This window comes from Mustela lutreola, chromosome 6 (assembly GCF_030435805.1).
Source record: "Mustela lutreola isolate mMusLut2 chromosome 6, mMusLut2.pri, whole genome shotgun sequence".
Classification (NCBI taxonomy): domain Eukaryota; kingdom Metazoa; phylum Chordata; class Mammalia; order Carnivora; family Mustelidae; genus Mustela; species Mustela lutreola.
In genome coordinates this window covers 92,263,981-92,283,404 of record NC_081295.1, presented here as the reverse complement: position 1 = coordinate 92,283,404, position 19,424 = coordinate 92,263,981, and the positions used below count along the sequence as shown (strand labels likewise).

General features: G+C 35.8%; 1 protein-coding gene across 6 annotated transcripts in view; it reads left to right on the top strand.

Annotated features, from left to right (window-relative positions):
- The window catches only part of SUPT3H (SPT3 homolog, SAGA and STAGA complex component), a 574,885-nt gene that overhangs the window by 255,850 nt on the left and 299,611 nt on the right, over positions 1 to 19,424 (top strand). For all 6 annotated transcript variants that reach the window (XM_059178140.1, XM_059178143.1, XM_059178142.1 and 3 more), the window contains exon 3: positions 18,275 to 18,359. In XM_059178140.1, coding sequence (XP_059034123.1) covers positions 18,275 to 18,359 — 85 coding nt within the window. The remainder of the gene's footprint in view (positions 1 to 18,274; positions 18,360 to 19,424) is intronic.

Below are 19,424 nucleotides of genomic sequence, written 5' to 3'. Positions count from 1 at the left end.
CCAGGCACATGTGAGACACTCAAAAAAAATGTTTGCTGTTCAAGGGAAAATATAGATAAACCAACAAGTATGTACGTATATGTTTATATGTATATAAATTTTGTGTGCAAGTATAATTTTGAAAGAAAGCAAATGTGCCAAAATGTTAACAGTTGGTGATTCTAAGTGAAAGCTATATAGTGTCCTTTGTACTGTTAATTTCAGGATTTCTTTTTTTTTTTTTTTTTAAGATTTTTTTTTTCTTTATTTATCTGACAGAGATCACAAGTAGGCAGAGAGGCAGGCAGAGAGAGGGGAGGAAGCAGGCTCCCTGCAGAGCAGAGAGCCCGATGTGGGGCTCGATCCCAGGACCCTGGGATCATGACCTGAGCTGAAGACAGAGGCTTAACCCACTGAGCCACTCAGGTGCCCCAATTTCAGGATTTCTGTTGATTTTGAAATCTTCTGGAGTAAGTTAAGAGGAAAAAAAGACAGGAGGAGGTTCAGACTCACAGGCTTATGAGAGCAGACTTCCTCAGATGCGTGTAAAAGCATAGTAGGTCCATCATTCCATGCCTGAAGTAGAGATAACTGTTTGTTTCTTATCCTAAAAGAAAGGCACAGTCTCTCAGCAGGGGGGACAGCTGATCTTACGTAGAGTATTCAGGAAGCAGTGGTGTTCTGGAGCTTGACATCATCTGTAGAAGACAGGTTACCCGGATGGGACTGTTGTGGATTAGTTGGCACTCAAGAGGCAAATGTATTGGAGTAAGTCTCTTCTTCATTTGGCTTTCAGAGTGGGGAGCTGCCATTGTCACATGTTCCCCTGACAAGCTTTAATACTTCTGGTGGCTGATTACCATGGCTACAGAACAATCCTTAATTTGTGGGAACTTTAGAAATTCTTGGCTACTGGGGCACCTGGGTGGCTCAGTGGGTTAAGCCTCTGCCTTCAGCTCGGGTCATGATCCCAGGGTCCTGGGATCGAGCCCCGAATCTGGCTCTCTGCTTAGCGGGAAGCCTGCTTCCTCCTCTCTCTCTGCCTCTCTGCCTACTTGTGATCTCTGCCTGTCAAATAAATATATAAATCTTAAAAAAGAAATTCTTGGCTACTGTAAAATTCAGTGCCTGACATGATAAAGACAAACAGTAAATACCTGGTGAGTAAGTAAACAATTTTTTAAAAAATGATTTATCTGTACCAGCATCATCTCATTGTTTAAAACTGGAAAACTTTTAAGTTCCTAACACTTTAGGCTGTATGCAGCTCATTTGGAATCCCATCACTAAAGTTCTTCAGTCACATTGGAGATTTTTGTTTGTTTGTTTTGCTTATGTCAGCGTTTCTTGAAATGATTTTCAGAGGTGTATGACTAAGTGGGCTTAGAAAAATGATTGCGTACACAGTAAGTACGTGGAAAACCAAGTTTCTTTCCTGCAGAATTTCTCAGTATTTCATGTAATGTGTTGGAAATCTAGAGAAGAATAAGTCATCAGGCATTTCTGGAATGCCTATAACTACAGAATACTTTTTTTTCCTGGCCAACATCAATTTGGGAAGTGCTGATACACGTTTTTCCCTTTTGCCAATTTGCTAAATACCTGTGTAGTGCAAATTCACCTATCTCTAAGTGACTGTCTCACGTCATAGCATGTAATTCTGAAGCTTACCATTTGCTAATGCCATGGGCAAATCTCTCAACTTTCTTGAATCTCTGATTCCCATGAAATGTGCTTAAAAATTTGGGTGAAATTCGTGATTATAGTGTATCTATATCCAATGTTATAGAATGTTAATTTTTGACTTAAATTTCAGCAATAATGAGATAAAGTCCTTGTATTATTAAATATTTTCAGGGCCTCAGGGACCAAAAGAACTTTCTTGATGCTATGATGTATCTCTCTAAAAGCCTTAAAAAATTTAGTTATACAAAGTAATTGCTCCAGGTTCCCTTTTTAAAATTATTTTGTTAATCTAAATCTTTGATAAATGGGCATTTAAGGTTAATTTGTCTAGTTTGTTACAGTTTTTGCACATTTAACATGGTATTGTGGAAAAAGAGTTCTGGACAAAACAAAAGACCTAGCTTTTGCCTGTGAGTGGTTTGTGACCCTGAGATGGTTATTTAGCCTCTCTGACCTCTATTTTCCTTCTTTTTAAAACAGGAAAATGGGTTAAATAATCTTTTGGGTCCTGCCCTGACCTAAAATTCAGTGATTGATACACTTCTCATTTACTGTCTTTCCTGTTCCTCAAGTCAGGAGTGCTTATCAACATTGGCTTTATGCATTAGGGTTTGAACTTGGGATATTTCCTTTTCAATAATATAAGATATATCAGTGGAAGATACAGGCTTCCAGTTCTTGAATGGATAAGCGTGGGAATAAAAGATACAGCCTCGGAAATACAGTCAATGGGATTATAATAGGTGTCATGGTGACAAGTGTGGTGAACATTGCATAATGTATATAGAGATATTGTACTCCTGAAACTAATGTAACATTGTGTGTCAGGTTTAGTCAGATAAAAGAATTTTTTAAAAACATATAAGATATATAAGAGAAATGACACTATGAATTTTTAGAAGAAATTTATAGGGATATTTTGCTGCTTTTGTGAACTTCTCAGATTTACATTCCATGCTTTGTGCTCTGGTAATTCTAGATTAGCTTTCCTAGGTGAGTCTTTGATTTTTACAAAGTTTTCTAACTTATCTTTTCACTCTCCCATTTCTTAAGGCCATTTCTTTCAGTAAAAAACTAAAAATCAATGAAATGCCCATTTTAATGTTTCACACTGCCTCCCTTCCCTTTTCCCTCACTTTCCATTTCCTGATTCGATGTTTTCTTTTTTCCTACGTGGTCTTTTTAATGTACAGATCTTTTATTTGGAAACTTGTTATATATAGTGTTTCTTGCATCCTTTCCTCATTGGAATATAAACCCCACTTTTTAAAAATCTATTTTATTCATTTTTGTATTCTAAGCAATTGGAAACAGTGCCTGACACGTAATAGGCACTTGATAAAAATTTGTGGATTGATTAATTCATATAGATTATTTAAATATTTGCTTTTTCTAAGTTTTAACTCTTGTTTTATTCTAAACAAAGATAGTTAACATTCCCATATTTTTTTACATTGGTATTGTAAATTTTACATCATAAAGAATTTTATAATCTTGCTTTTCTTATATCTCCAAATATTTATAGTTATTTCATGCAGTATTATAAAATTCTAATAATAGTCTCAAGTTTCATTTAAATGATATATGAATGTATGCTAGTAAAGGGAGTGGAGAAATGGATGAAAATTCAAGCAAGCAATGAGAAAAACCACTGCTAAAAAAACTGTCATCTTAGGTATTCATTTGATGTTTTAATTTACTTCATTAGTTTGGATTTCTCAGAGCTGTTGTTAAGTGAATTCATTTCTTTCTTTGAAAAACAGGTAGATAAAATTATAGAGTTCAGAAAGGTTAGATGTATTAAAAATTGAAGAGTAAGGATAATTTGTATGTGTTTATGATTGTCTGATTGCCTTAAATGACTGCTCGTGGTCAAACATCTGCACTCCCCCTCCCCTTTGGACAGTGGGTAAATCAGTCTCAACAAATATTGGGTAAGAATGACATAAACAGTATGATGTCTGTGTTTGCATGTGCTGTCTAGTGCCAGGTTAGCTGACTAGAGTGTATGTTAGGGTTGTAGCCTGCTATTCACTCTAATTCCAGTTAGGAGAAATTCCTGGGTATTATAGTAATACCTACCCTATAAAAGTATAATCAAATAAGTGGTTTGAAGGGAAAAGGGAAACTTTCTTTTGGGGACAGAAAGTCACCCAGGGCCTTCTTACACCAAGCAGTAGTCGTCACACAGTGTCCATTCCAAAGTAACGTTAATTACCTGAGTTAGAAAAACGTCCAAAAACCCAGAAGTAATAAAAAAAAAAAAAAAAAAAAAAAAAAAAAAAAAAAAAAAAAAACCTAGCTCCCAAGACCACAGCAATTACTTAACCACAGCATCCAGAATAATTTAACCACATTAGAGTTTGTAGCCAGTGGTAAGTACTGAAAGCAACTCAGCATCCAAGAAGAAGCACACAGGGCTGTTAAGAAACGTCTCTTTGTCCTTTTCTTTTATATTTGATTCTGGATACTTAATGAACTGATCTGCTTATAGGTCTCATGTTCTCCGGCACTGGCCAGCAGTCTCTCTGTCACAGATTTTCGCCAGAAATTACCTCCTTGATTTCTTTTACAAAATCTCTTCCCTACCACCCTGCCCCAGCTTTATTGAGGCATAATTGACAAGTAAAGTTGTAAGATCTTTAAAATGCACAGTATGATGACTTGATACACGTATACATTGTGAAACGATCTTTTTAATTAAACAATCCCTTTAATTTATTCAGTTGTGCCACTCTATTCTTAATCAGGGCTTGAAAATTTGAATATAAATATTTTAGACTCAAAAGTGAATCTCATTAAATATACTGAAGAATAATAATACGTCTTAAATACGAAGACTATTTAGCATTTTGGGGTTTGTTTTTGTTGTTATTGTTCTCCAGTTTCTTTAGGAGGCAGTGGAACGTTTCTTGGGAACTATTTCCACATTCAGAACAAGGAATAAGTTGTAGCCTTATTGCCCTTCCTCCAGTTGGCTTTCTTCTTTTAATTTTTTCTGTGCTACCCATTTAAAAAATGTATTTCTTCTTTCTTCATATCATGATTTTTATCTAATTTACTCAATTTAGTAAGATATCATTTTCTTATAAAATAGAACATAATTTTTAATAATTCTTAAAGAAATAAGTTATAATGGGAGGGTTACAGCTACTTTCATACACCAAAATCTAATCTGAAAAGGCACCTTTATAATGAATCTAATCTTTCATTGTCAAGGAAGTGAGGCATCCAGAAAAGTTACTTGCCCAAGGTTACAGTCCTTAGTGGCAGAGTGTCAACTAGAACCAGGCCGTCAGACTCCTGGACTGATTTTTTCATTGTAACTGACTTCCTCTTCTTTGCAGCTGATGGCCAGGATGCAGTGGGACTTCTGCAATTACTGTAATCTTCTTAGTGTGATAATGGACACTGAACTCTGTTTTTCTGGGCTCACATCTCTGGCCCCTTATTCAGTAGATGCTGTTCATTTTCTTGCATGTAGGCAAGGACTACAGTGAGATTTAGCTGGGGAACTGTGCCTCATCCTCTGTCATGAACTTTGTCCTCAGCTTCATGAATGGAAAATCATGATCTCCAAATGGAGGGATAGATTCCCATGTGCTATTTGTTTCTTTATTTTGGGACCCAAGTACTGAAATAATTAGGGTAATTGAAAGTAAATATACAAGTCTTATTCATTATTCATTCGCTTAAAAAAAAGGAACTTCTGGCTTGTCTTTTTTTGTAAGAAGCGTGTCATGACCTTTTAGTATTAATTAAGCTAATTTATTTGGTAGCGAATAACTTGGAGAACCTCTTAGTCCTAAGCAAATTGCAAGTGCTTGTGGTGCTTATAATACATATTTTGGGGCACCTGGGTGGCTGCCTTTGGCTCAGGTCATGATCCCAGGGTCCTGTGATCAAGCCCAAGGTCAGGCTCTCTGCTCAGCAAGGAGCCTGCTTCTCCCTCCCCCTCTGCCTGCTTCTCCTCCTGCTTGTGATCTCTCTCTCTTTCTCTCCCCTACCCTGTCAAATAAATAAATAAAATCTTTAAAAATATACATATATTTTTTAATCAAGGCAAAAAGCTTTCCCATGCCAATAAATAATACTTTAAAAATACCTTTTGTTTTATTTTTACCTTCTTTGAAATGCTTGTGTGTGTGTGTATATATATATATACACACACATCTTAAAAAGAGAGAAGTATTTCATATGGTATGTGCTTGCTCAAAAAGTTTTTTTTTTCCTGTTTAAAACCATTAAAAGAATTTGGGGTTCATTGCCTTTCACTCTTGGGGGTAAGTGGGTATAAGAACTATGGGTCTATGAGGACATAATCAGATATATACATTTATGTAGGATTTGGAATTAAGCTAAAGATTTTAGTAACTGAATAATGCTTTAGAATTTACAGAGGTAGTGGAAGCATATACTTGGGAAGCATCTTGGCATGAATTACTAACAAAATGTTAAGTAGGGGCTCAACTTAGAGTAAGATAACAAATATCTGGCATCTTTCTTCCCTCCTTTTTTTATTTTTAATTGTTTTTAAAATTAATATCAAAAGCTGCTGACCTAGAGCATATTTTTTCAAAACACATAGTGACTATAGTAATAGTCAATGTAAAGTTTTAAAAATGTATTTTTTGTGTTTTGGAAGTGTCTCTGCAACTAGTTCTTCTATTTTATCTTACATGCTTTCTATTAGTAGGTCTTTTTTTTTCTCTAATAGATGTCTGTTTGAAGGGTAGCCCCCAACTGTAGACTGTTTTGGGCATACACATAACAAAAATACTGAAAGGCTGAGTGTTAAGTTCTTCTTCCTTTTGGAATAATATCCCATGGTTTTATTCAGCATACACCCTCCTGTATCTGAGTATAAATGTACATAATAAGGAGTGCAACTTTACATCATAAATAATTTGCTTATTTCGTACTTTCATCATGCACTCAAATGAGGGAATTATAGAGCTAGCTGCGTGAGCTAGTGCTCGCTGAAGCATCTGATCCTGGAATTGAATCAAACCAGTCTTGTTTGGGTGAGAAAGTAGGCTGTGGGTGACTCTGCCACTATCATCATTAGGTAGAGTCCAGCAGGATTGCTTTGGACTTAAACTGCTTGCTGTGACCATGGTTCTTAAAGTTCTGTCCTTCCTAAAATGGAGGCTCGTGTGTTATAGCAGTGAAGTTACTGCAGGAGACCAGGGCAGGGATAGCCTTTTTAGGACAGTTTCCTGAAAGATGTTTAGTGGAGGCTGGTCTAGAGTACTGGTATTATTAGAGGCATCTAGGCAGTATATGAAGGAATGGATTATCAGGCTCTAGTTGTTGGAACCAGACCCAGGACAAGTCAGTCACGGCATCAGGAAATAGTAAGGTAGGTCTTTAATGGAAAAAAAAAAAAATTAAAAGATTTTTATAAGTGTCAGTTACTTGGATTTTGTCCTTAAGTGACTTTAAAATATCATATACATTACAGAGCAAAAAGGAAGTGACTGTGGCTAGGTATGGTGGTTTTCATTTCTGTTTTCCAAAAATCACTAGGACAATATCTAGCTTTCTGTGTGTGGGAAAAAAATTGGCAGAAGTAATGTGAGAAAAACTGTGGAATTAAAGCTGAGATACTAACAACCTTGAAAATTAAAATAGAATGCTTATCAAATCTCATCCTTAGTTTTAGACACTTGACATGTTTTAGGTAGCTTACATGTTTATGCTAATGATGATTTCAAGTAGAAAAATTTTAACTTTTTATTAGGTAAAATTTGATAATTATTTGTACATTTAATGTACATTAATACAAGAAGTATTTTTAAAGTGTTCTTTTTACTAGAGATGTGAATTGAATTTGTTATCTTTGAGTCAGTAATTTCACTTAGGTAGCTTTGTACTTTTTGTCTAGTGAGATACTAAATAATTTAAATAATAAATAATGTTCAGCATTTCAAAGAATTAATTACTGAATATATATCAATGAAAACAAGATTTTTGCCTCTGTGGAGCTTACTTTCTAATGTGGGCTTTTTACTTCCTTTCTGTTTTTGTTGGTTTATTGTTTGTCCTTGTACTAGTTACACACTGTCTTAATTCTATATCTTTATAATGAGTCTGGTAGGACATATCCTTCTACTTCAAAAGTGTCTTGACTATTCTTGGCTCTTAGCTCTTTGATAAAAAGTTTAGAACCAATTTATATTTCTTTTTAACTGCATTTCCTGTCTTTGCATTTTGAAAAAAAATGCTTTATTGAGATATAATTGACATATAATATTGAGTAAGTTTGAGGGACAGAACATGTTGATTTGATATGCAAATAATTGCAAAATGGTTACATAGCTTTAGCTAACACCTTCATTCCGTCACATAATAACCATTGCTTTTATGCAGTGAGAACATTTAAAAATTACTCTTAGCAACTTTGGAGTGTAAAATATAATATTATTAACTATAATCACCATGGTGTATGTTACGTCCTTAGAACTTACTCAGCTTATATAAGTTTGTACCCATTAAGCAACATCTCCCCATTTCCCTCACCCTTGACTCCTATAAACACCACTCTGCTGTCTGTTTTAATGAGTTTATTCTGCCTTTGTGTTGATGATGATATTTGTGAATTGATCTTGTATTTGAAAAACATACCAATAACTTACTTTATTCAATCAAATAGTTTGTTTTCCAATTATTTTTTTATTTTCTGTGTAGATACCCAGATTATATGTAAATAAGAGTGCTTTCGTTTATTCTTTTTTAAATCTTTATGTAGTTTAAACGTTTTCTTCTCTTAATATTCTGGCTACAGTCTTAAATATTATAAGTTCCCCTCAACCCCCCAATCCAAAAGTAGAGTGTTCCTTTGAAACCTTTCTAAGCCAAAATGGTGTAAAGTAAGACATAATTACCATTAACTTATATGGAAGACTTTTTAAGTTTTCCCAGACCTGAAAAAATAATCTCACTTAGGCTTTTCTAATACCTTTGAATACATCTTACTAGTGAATATACAAAATAAGTCGAGATAAAGAACATATGCTCGTAGACACAGTTCCAATCTATGGCAGCCTGATGCTGAGATGCTGAGTATAGTCTCTGGGAAAGGAACTTCATGGTGTAACTCTCACTGTTTGGGATGTGGCCTGCATTTATAACAGTCTATTGCAAACCAGATGCTGAACATGAATTTTGCTTTGTCATAAACTCAAATTTCTTCTTTGGATTTCTCTAAATTAGCAAAAAAAAAAAAAAAAAAAAAAAAAGGTACTAATATAGATCTTTTGTATAAGCAAAATGGTGTAATGTAAACCTTTGAGAAGCATGTGATACCTGTATGAAAGTAGGGTAGTAGGAGTCCTGATACTGGTATGAATTTCAAAGAGTATGAATGTGTCTGAGTATATGAGTTTCCTATATAGTTTTTGGTAGATTGTCTTAATCAGATGAAAAAAAAATGCCTTTTAGTCCAAGTTTGCTAAAATTTTCATCATGAATAGTTGTTGAGTGATTTTCCTGTATATGTTGAGATGATCAGATAATTTTTTTCTTCTCATATTTTAGTTAATTATTATCATTAGTAGATATGTGTTCCACTCTTGTTTTCCTGGGCATATTTTCCTGTTTGCAGAGAAACAGAAACAGTAGGGTTCGTACATGTGTGTTTGTATATATGTGTATTAAAGTGATTTATTAGAATGAATTTGCTGTACACTTATGGCAGCTAGAAGTCCTAAGATCTGTAGTCACCAAGCTGGAGACAAAGGAGTGCCAATGGCATTTCTAGTCCAAGGAGCAGGAGAGCTGATGATGTCAGTTACAATCTGAATCCAGAGGCATGAGATCCAGGAAAACAAGTGGTATAAATTTTAGTGTCAGTAGAAAGCCTAAGAATTCCAAGACTCCAGTCTAGGGTGGTGGCATAGGAGCCTCTTGAACTTACCTCCTTCCATGAACACTCCAAATCTGCAACTATACACACAAAAATTCCCATTGAACAAAATTCAGAAACCAGCTGAGCAACTCCCGTATGCTAAGCAAATGAGATTTTTTTAAAAAAATCTATTTTAAACAGGAAGGAATGGGTGAGACATACTAGCTATAAACCACGTCTTGGCACTGTGACACATAATTAGGTAGGAATTCAGAACCAGCTTGTCCCTGAGGAGCAAAAGATTTGGATCCAGTATCCAGTGCCCCAAGTTTTAATACTTCCACCTGAAGGATGGGCTCCCATAGCAACTAACTCTGAAAACCAGTGGGGTTTTGTCCACAAGATGATAGCAAAAAAGGAACAGTTCATAACAGGATTGCCAGGACTCCCAAGGACTCACCTTGGCTCTTCCTCCAGGGCTCAGCTCAGTGGCAGCAGACAGAAAGGCCTTTCTCCCAGCCTTTCCTAGAAAGGTGACTATTTGCATTCTTTTGGGGAGAGGTTTCCATTTTTTTAAGTTTAAATTCAATTAATTAACAGTGTATTACTTTTTGCAGAGGTAGAGTTTAGTGATTAATCAGTTGCATATAACACCCAGTGCTTATTCCATCATGTGCCCTCCTTAATGCCCATCACTCAGTTACCCCATCCCCCACCCACCTCTCCTCCAGCAACCCTCAGTTTGTTTCCTGGATTAAGAGTCTCTTATGGTTTTCTCCCTCTCCGATTTTGCCTCATTTTATTTTTCCTGGGTTTGTTTCTTTTAGGAACCAGAAGCATGCTGTATGTATTGTCCTTTGATGTGCTTGTTGGAAATGTTCTCAGCCTAGCATACTTATTTTCTCCATTATATATTCCGTAGAATTAGTGTCACTGGGTTGCTTCATTCTGCTATTATAATTGTGCCCATTTTTGTGCACAAATGAGCTCAAGGGGTGGAATTTGAGGGAAAGAGTGTCAGTTTGAGTTCTCATCAATCTGAAGTGAAGGCATGTTGACTTGGCATTGAGCAGGTGACAGGCCTTGCATGCTCACTAGGGCAGGAGGGCAGCTGGACTGTGAATTTGGGACCCATAGGCTGATGGCATGTGTGACAGGGGCATGGCTAGTTTGCTTTTAACTTTTGTTTTTCTGGGAACCTCTATCTCTCCTTCTATTCTGAATGAAAGCCTTGCTGGATAGAGTATTCTTAGCTGTAGATTGTTTCCTTTTAGCCCTTGGAATTTATCATGCTCCTCCCTTCTGCCTTGCAAAGTTTTTGCTGAAAAACCTGCTGATAACCTTATGGGGTTTCCCTTGTATGTCACTTCTTTCCTTTCTCTTGCTGCTTTTAAAATTCTTCCTTTATCACTACTTTCGGCCATCTTATTTACCTTGTGTCTTGGTGCAGACCTCTTTGGGTTGGTTTTTTTGCATGTGTGTCCTCTAGATGGCAGTCACAAAAGCTGGATGATTAGATATGTGCTTATGCTCCTTTCATGGAGATACTGGTGAACCACAGTGGGGCAGAGGGAATACTGCAGGCATGTGCTAAATGAGAAGCCTGATCTTCAGGCTGCAGGTTTTGTTCCCCATTTTTATTGAGAAATAATTGACATACATCACTGTACAAGTTTAAGGTTGTATTTACATGTATTGTGAAATAATTACCACAATAGGGACTGCCATCTAAAGGACATGCTGGCTGTGACAGCCATTGGGGCTTGCATTTCTGGGTCCCCCAAAATAAAGTTTTTAACTGACTTTTTCCCCCAAGGGTCAGCACAGAGACAGCAGTTAGAAATGCCCATTTCTCATCTTTCCTGGAAAGAGGCCTTATTTGCATATCTCAAAAACTACTGATTAAGGGTCAGGTTTCTAATTTGGTACATATCTAGGGGCTGGTTGTGAACCTCCCCACATACTGGGGAGCTCTCTGCATTCTCCCTCTGGCCAGATCTAATTCAAGAGTATCAACCTGCAAAGAGCTCTTGCACACATTTGGTGACTTGGATTTTGTGGCTGTTGCCTAAGGGAGGCATCTCTTGATCTGGCAGTGGTGGCCAACAAATCTTGAGTTGCCGTTTCCATGGGACCTTAGCAAGCAAGGAAATACTTCTCAACCAGCTATCACCCCAGGGTTCAGCACAGAGGGAACAGAGAGAAACATGCATCTACTAGTCATTTCCTAAGGGAAGCCTCTTTGAATACTTTAAAATATATGGCCTCGGGGTCCAGCTTCCAATCAGCCTAAATCAGTGTGCTGACTGAGATCTTCTTTTATGGGACACTGATAGTTCTTGGCCTACCTAAGTGACTAGGAGTCTCTAAGAACGAAGAAGGTTATATTTTAGGAGACAGTCAAGAACTAGAGCTGAATAATAAGGTTCATTCCCTACAGAAGATTATTCTGTCCAGACTGGGAGAGGTGGCTATTTTATCTAATGCATAGAAATCAAAACAGAGAATGAAGGGAAATGGAGAAAGAGAAAGAAATGTTCTAACCAAAATTATAAGATAAAATCCAAGAATCTGAGATAAGTGATTTACCTGATAAAGAATTCAAAATAATGGTCATAAAGGTGCTCACTGAAATCAAGAGGACAATGCATTAATAAAATGAGAATTTTAACAAAGAGATAGAAAATATTAAAAAATTCAAAGCAGAGATCATAGAGTTAAAGAATATAATAACTGAACTGAAAATTTCAGTAGAGGTGTTTAATAGCAGACTAGATGAACCCTAAGAAAGGATCAGTGAACTTGAAGACAGAGCAGTGGAATTCATCTAATCAGAGGGCAAAAAGAAAAAAGAGTAAAAAAGAATAAAGATACTTTAACTGAAGATGCCATCAATCAGGCCAATATTTGTATTATAAGGGTACCAGAGGAGAAGAGAGAGAGAAAGGGGGTAAAAAGCTTATTTGAAGAAATAATGGCTGAAAAATTTTATAACCAAGGGAAAGAAACAGATATTCAGATTCAGGATGCCCACAGAATTCCTAATCAGATGAATCCAGAAACCCAAACTGAGACACATTATAATTAAATTGTCAATGGTTAAAGACAAAGGAAGAATCTTAAAACCCACAGATCAACTTGTTATATATGAAGGAACCCCCACAAGGCTGTTAGCAAATTTTTTTCACAGAAACTTTGCAGACCCAAAGGAAGTGGCATGATATAATCAAAGTGCTAAAAGAAAGCATTTGGCAACCAAGAATAGTTGACCTGGCAACATTGACCTTAGGAACTGCAGGAGAAATAGAGTTTTCCAGAGAAGCAAGAGTTGAAGGAGTTCATGACCATTAGACTAGCTTTGAAAGAAATGTTCAAGAGACTCCTTCAAGTAGAAATGAAAGAATAATAATTAGTAACTGGAAAACATACAAAAGTACAAATTCCACCAGTTAAATTTATAGTACTCAAATGTTTCAGTGGTGGTAAGTAAATCATTCATACATCTAGTACGAAGGCTAAAAGACAAAAGTAGTAGAAATAGTGACTCACCATAATAATTTGTTAATAATACCTAAAGTAAAAAGATGTACATTGTGAAATTCAAAAACCAAAATGGAGCAGAGGAACAAACAGTATGAAAACCTGAGAAGCAAAGAGCTGATGGTATAAGTCCCAGTCTGAGTTCAAAGACAGTGGAAGACTGATGGTCCAATTTGAAGATAGGCAGAGGGAGTGTTTCTCCCTTACTCTGCCTTTTGTTCTTTTCAGGCCTTCAACAGATTGGATGAAGCCCACCCATGTTGGAGAGGGCAGTTTGCCTCAAGCAACTAATCTCCTTCAGAAATACTTTCACAGACATGTCCAGATAAATGTTTAACCAAATATTTAGGTACTCTTAGCCCAGTCAGGTTAAGATATAAAATTAAGCATTACCCCATGTCACCTTGACACTCATATACATCTCCTTAAACTATTCTTTTTTTTTTTTTTTTTAAGATTTTATTTATTTGACAGAGAGAAATCACAAGTAGGCAGAGAGGCAGGCAGAGAGAGAGGAGGAAGCAGGCTCCCAGCGGAGCAGAGAGCCCGACATGGGGCTCGATCCCAGGACCCTGGGATCACGACCTGAGCTGAAGGCAGAGGCTTTAACCCACTGAGCCACCCAGGCACCCCTCCTTAAACTATTCTTGATCTCCAAATAAAGACAATAACGAGGTCATAATTTTGCCAAACTTGATACAGTTATCCACTGTACAACTGAAAATATGTTAACACATTTCCCAGAAGATGAGATTAATTCTTAAATTTAAACTTAAATTTAAGTTTTTACATTTACTATGATGTAAAATTAATAATATTTAAATATTATGTTATTAATCCAGTACATTTTATGTTATATGATAAGGGAAAAAGGAAAGGAAGGAAACAATAATATTTGCCCAGTAGTCACACACACAAACACACACGTTTTTATAACAAAATGAGGAAATAATGATTGCAGTCCTTGTTTTTATTACTTGTAATGTGACTAGGTGGTATACGTAACTACTCTTTTCTACTACCCATTCTGTATTTTTTTTGCCTTCAGCAAGCACCTCAGCTGGTTGTGGCTTCTCACTTGGTGGAATGACCCAAACCTTCATTCCTGAAGGATCTGGGTCATTAATAGCCTTTCCTGGTTTGGGCTGTTGTAATTTTCCATTGGTTTTAATAACAGGGCATGGTAATACTAAGAGATCTCCTCAGAGATCTCCTGTATTCCAGACATACTCTTCCTTACCTCCACTGTGGCAAACCAGTCCAGTCCCCACTTGGTAGTCAACATCACTCATCCCAGCTAGCACAGTAATTCCCTCTTTGCTTGTTGACTCAGAAGCATGAAGAATCCAAAGTGACTGAGCTACAGTCTTAAAGTTTCATTTCAATGGAATAATTGTTGTGTCAGTGGAATAAATGTGAAAGGATTCCTCCCTCTGGAAAAGACTTCAAGGCCAGCAAATCATAAGGTCATGGGAACTGGAAGCAAAAATTTTGCTGGTGGGTCTTTCAGATAATAATGTATGCTGCTGCTACTGTTCCACTCCTTGATTTCTGGATTTGTGAATCCTATTTGTGGGAGAAACAGCACATATACTGGATGTTGATTCACAGGATGTGTAAGTGTTCTGGAAAACTTTGTCCCAATTCTACAAGGTATTTCCACCTAGTTGGCATTGTAACTGGATTTTCAAAAGCCATTCCCACCATTCTGTCAAACCAGCTACTTCATAATGGTGGGGAACACGTTAAGACTAGTGCTCATGAATTCTTTGAGCATAGACCCAGTACACCACATCCTTTGCTGAAAAGTGTTTTTTGATCACAAACATTGCTGTATGGAGTACCATGACACCAAATAGGCATTTTGTAAGTCCACAGATAGTAGTTTCGGCAGTGGCATTGCATGTGGGGACAGCAAATCCATATCCAGAGTAAATGTCTATTCTAGTAAGAATCATACCCTTTCATTTTCAGGATGGGAGTGGTCTTAATGTAATCAGCTTGTTGCAAGGAGGATAGCTAATCACCCTGGGGAATGGAGCAATTTCAGAAACTCAGTGTTGATCTTTGCTGTTGACAGATGGGCACTCAGCAGGGGCTATAACAATGATGGCATTGATTAGTGGAAGTCCATATCATTGGGTACTGCATATCCTCCATCCCTCCCACCATGACCACTTTGTTCATGAGCCCCATTGAATGATGACAGGGTTCTATTCTTCCCATTGGGAGTTCTTCCCATTGGGAGAATTTCCCTTCGCTGCTATCTTTAAGTGATGTTCCAGAAGGGGACTGAAGTGCTCCAGGCTGTTAACTTTTGGGTGGTGCCTGCATATCATGCAGATGGTATGTAAACCAGGGCCTGAGTCTTCTCTTTTTCTGTTAATTAATCATGAAGAGCTCCCGAGAGGTCATAGGTGCAGAGTAGGAGGGAAAATAAATTCTCCCTCATTCTACCTTTTGTTTTATTCAAGCCCTTTAATTATGATTTTTTTCTGTTTATGTACATGAGTAAAATATATGTGTAATTTTACTTTCTTTCTTGCTTTTTTGCTTCTGAAACCCAGGTTATACTAGCCTAAATATATGAATTAGGGAGTATCTATCTTTTTGTATTCTTTTTAAAAGTTGTATCAAATTAGAATAAAATATTCTTTGCATGTTGGGTACAAAATTACAGATGAGGTAAGGTGGTTTGTTTTTGTTTGCTTTGGTTTTGATTTTTTACTACTGATTTAATTTCTTTAAAATTTATAAAACTATTCAGGTTTTTTATTTCTTCTTGAGTCAGCTTTGACCATTTGTATTTTTCTTTTAGAAATTTATCCATTTCACCACAGTATCATCATATTTGGCACAACATTGATCGTGGTATTTTGTTATTACCCACGATGTGTTATGGGTAATTTCCTAAGATACGCTGTTCTGAATCCTAATTATCTTTATAGCTGAATCTAGTCTGGTTAATTTTTTTCATCCGTATCAATTATTGTGGTAAAACATATATAACTTAAAATTTACCTCTTTACTTACTTTTAACCCTATAGTTCTCTGACATTAAATACATTCAAAATGTGCTGTCATCATCACTGTTTATTATTTAGAAGTTCTTTCATCCCAGGCAAACTCTCTACACATTAAGCAAAAACTCTCCAATCCCTTTGTGTTCCTCTAGTCTACTTTCTATCTCTACAAATTTTCTTATTCCAGATAAGTCATAGAAGTCGCAGCATATAACAGCTGTCACTTTTGTCTATTTTAGTTAGCATACTGTTTTTAAAGTTCATTCATACAGGAATATGTATCAGAACCTCTTTCCTTTTTATTGCTGAATAATACTCCATTGTATGTATATATTTTATTTGTTCATTGGTTAATGGAGATTTTGGTTATTTCTACCTTTTGACAATTCTGAATAATGTAGCTACTATGATCATTGGTGTATACATACCTGTTTGAATCCTTGTTTTCAATTTTAATTTGGAGGTATATACTCAGGAGTGGAATTGCTAGGTCAAAAACTCATTCTGTGTTTACCATTTTCCAGAACCACCCAACTATTTTCCACTGTGGCTGTACCATTTTGCATTTTCTCCAGCAATGTACAGTGTTTCCAGTTTCTCTGTATCCTAGCTAGTATTTTCCATTTTGTTGGTAATAGCCATTCTTCTGGGTTTGAAGTAGCAACTCAATGTGGTTTTGATTTGCATTTCTCTAATGACTGATTATATGAGGATCTTTTCATTTGCTGTTGGCTATTTGTATATTTTCATTGGAGACGTATCTGTTCAAGTCTACTACCCATTTTAAAATTGGGATTGTTTTCTTTATTGTTGTGTTATAAGAGTTTTATAAATATATTCTGGTTATTCATCTATGATTTTCAAATATTTTCCTATTATGTGGATTGTCTTTTCACCGTCTTGTCCTTTGATGTATAAAAGGTTTGTAATTGTGATGAATTCCAATTTATTTATATTTTCTTTTGTTGTCTGTTATTTTGGTGTCCTAGTTAAGGAACCTTTGCCAAATCCAAGGTCATGAAGATTTCCCAGTTTTATTTTAAGAGTTTTATAATTTAGCTTTTTAATTTAGGTCTTTGATCTGTTTTCAGTTTATTTTCATATATGGTACAAGGTTAGAATCCAACTTCATTCTTTTGCATGTGGATATCTTGTTTCCCTGCATCAGTTGTTGAAAAGACTATCTCTTACAGCTTGGTTGTTCCCTTATCAAAAATCGGTTGTACATAATGTAAAGTTTTATTTCTGTCCTCTCTATTCTGTTCTATTTGTCTGTCCTCAGACCAGCATTACATTTTTTGTTCTTTCACCTGTAGCCTCAGGCAAGAAAGGCAAAGTGCTTTCACACATACCAGATATCACTGTGCATTTGGTTCCTCAGACTGATTTTCTGCCTTGTTTGTGGTCCCAGCGTTCTTTGCTATATCTTGAATACAACACTTGACAAAATCCAGATTATTGACTACTATGAATAATTAGATGCCTTCAGAATAAATTTTGGTTCCAGGGCTCTCGTATCCAGGGAAACCGATTTTCTCATCTTATCAGCCTTCTGTTTTATCCCCCACACTACTGGTTAAAGCAAACTGATTAAAGCAAACTAATTTGTTAATATAGTATTGTGCATTTTCAAATGTCATTTACCAGGAAAGGATTCTCTGCACATCTGGTCTACATATGAAACTTGAGAAAAGCACTTTTAAGATCAATAATCCATTCTTGACATTCTGCTTGTATATAATTAGAAATGATAAATTATGGCATTTATATACATTTTTCTAAGAAGCTTTTCATTTTAATTACATTACTGGTTTAATTACATTGTTTGCTTTTATAATTTTCAAAATGGCTATTAGTATGTTACTTTATTAGTACTTTAGATACAGTAACATGGTTTTCTAGTGGCCAATATTATGAGGTAGTTGTTAATATTTTCCATTTAAAAGAGTAAGTGCCCTTAAAAATGACTACAGAGATCAAGAAATAGCATAGCTAACACTGTATTCTCTTTGGAAGTTGTAGCTTGTTTGGGAAAGATGTAATTCTTTGTCCATAGAGAATTGTACATCCACTCCGTTATTTGAGAGAAAAATCTGTACTTTATTAACAGATTATGATAATCAATATCTTTCACTTTTTGCCTTTCTTAGTTTTACAGTCTTTAATATTGGTATGCTTAATTTTTTTTTTTTGACAGGTTTTCTTTAGGTGATGCTAGGAGGCCTCTTCATGAAACGGCACTTTTGGTAGAAGATGTGGTACACACGCAGTTAATTAATCTGGTAAGAGCATGTATAATCTTATTTGATGTTTCTCCATTCTGCTTATATTGCAATTGCAACCCAACACGTGTTTTTAAAGATTGCATTTATATGCGAAATTTTTTATTTTGTCTGGTGGATTGAGGTGTAATTTACATAAAACAAAATTTTACCACTGTAAGTACGCAATTCAGTGAGTTTCAGCAACTGAATACTGTCCTGTGACTATGAACACAATTGTGATATAGAATATTTTCAACATCCAAAACAGTTCTCTTGTGCCCCTGGGTATTTAGTCCTTTCCCTGCTTCCCTGACCCTCTGGTAACACTGAATTGCTTTCTGTCACGATTAGGACAGTTTTTGTAAAACGCTTTTCAAAACTTTCCTGTATTGCACTTTAGACTTATAAAAGAACTGCACAAATAGTACATAGAATTCTCAGATACCTTTCATCTTCCTCTGTTAACATCTTATGTAACCACAGTACAATTATCAAAAACAGGCAACAATGTTGGTATAATATTTTTAAAGAAATTACTGACCTTATTCAGTTTCCATCAGCTTTCTTTTTAATATTCCTTTCCTGTCTCAGGATCCAGTCTGGGGTAACACATGTAGTTAGCTCCCTTGTCTTTGTAGTCAGCCCTTTCCTAGGATACTTCCTCCATCTTTCCTTGTTTTATGGCCTTGACACCTTTTTAAACATGCCAGAGTGTTGTTTTATAAGACATTCTTCTTTTTTCAGTCTGATGTTTTCTTATGATTAGAACATGGCTCTACATTTTTGCCAAGAACACTGTGGAAGTGATGGGTCCTTTTCAGTGTGTCACATCAACATGGTCATGTTCTTGATATTTTATTTATGATTTTAACCTTGATAAATTAGTTAAGGTTGAATATATGCTGAATTTTTTTACTATAATGAAATTACAAGTTTTTTCATTTTGTAATAAATATCTTGGGGGAGTATTTTATGAGGGGGAGGTATTTTGTGACTCTGCAAATATTTTCCTTCTCTAAAAATTTTTGCCTATTTATTTTACCATTCATCATTGCATCTTGTCTGAGACCGTTATGACTGTTG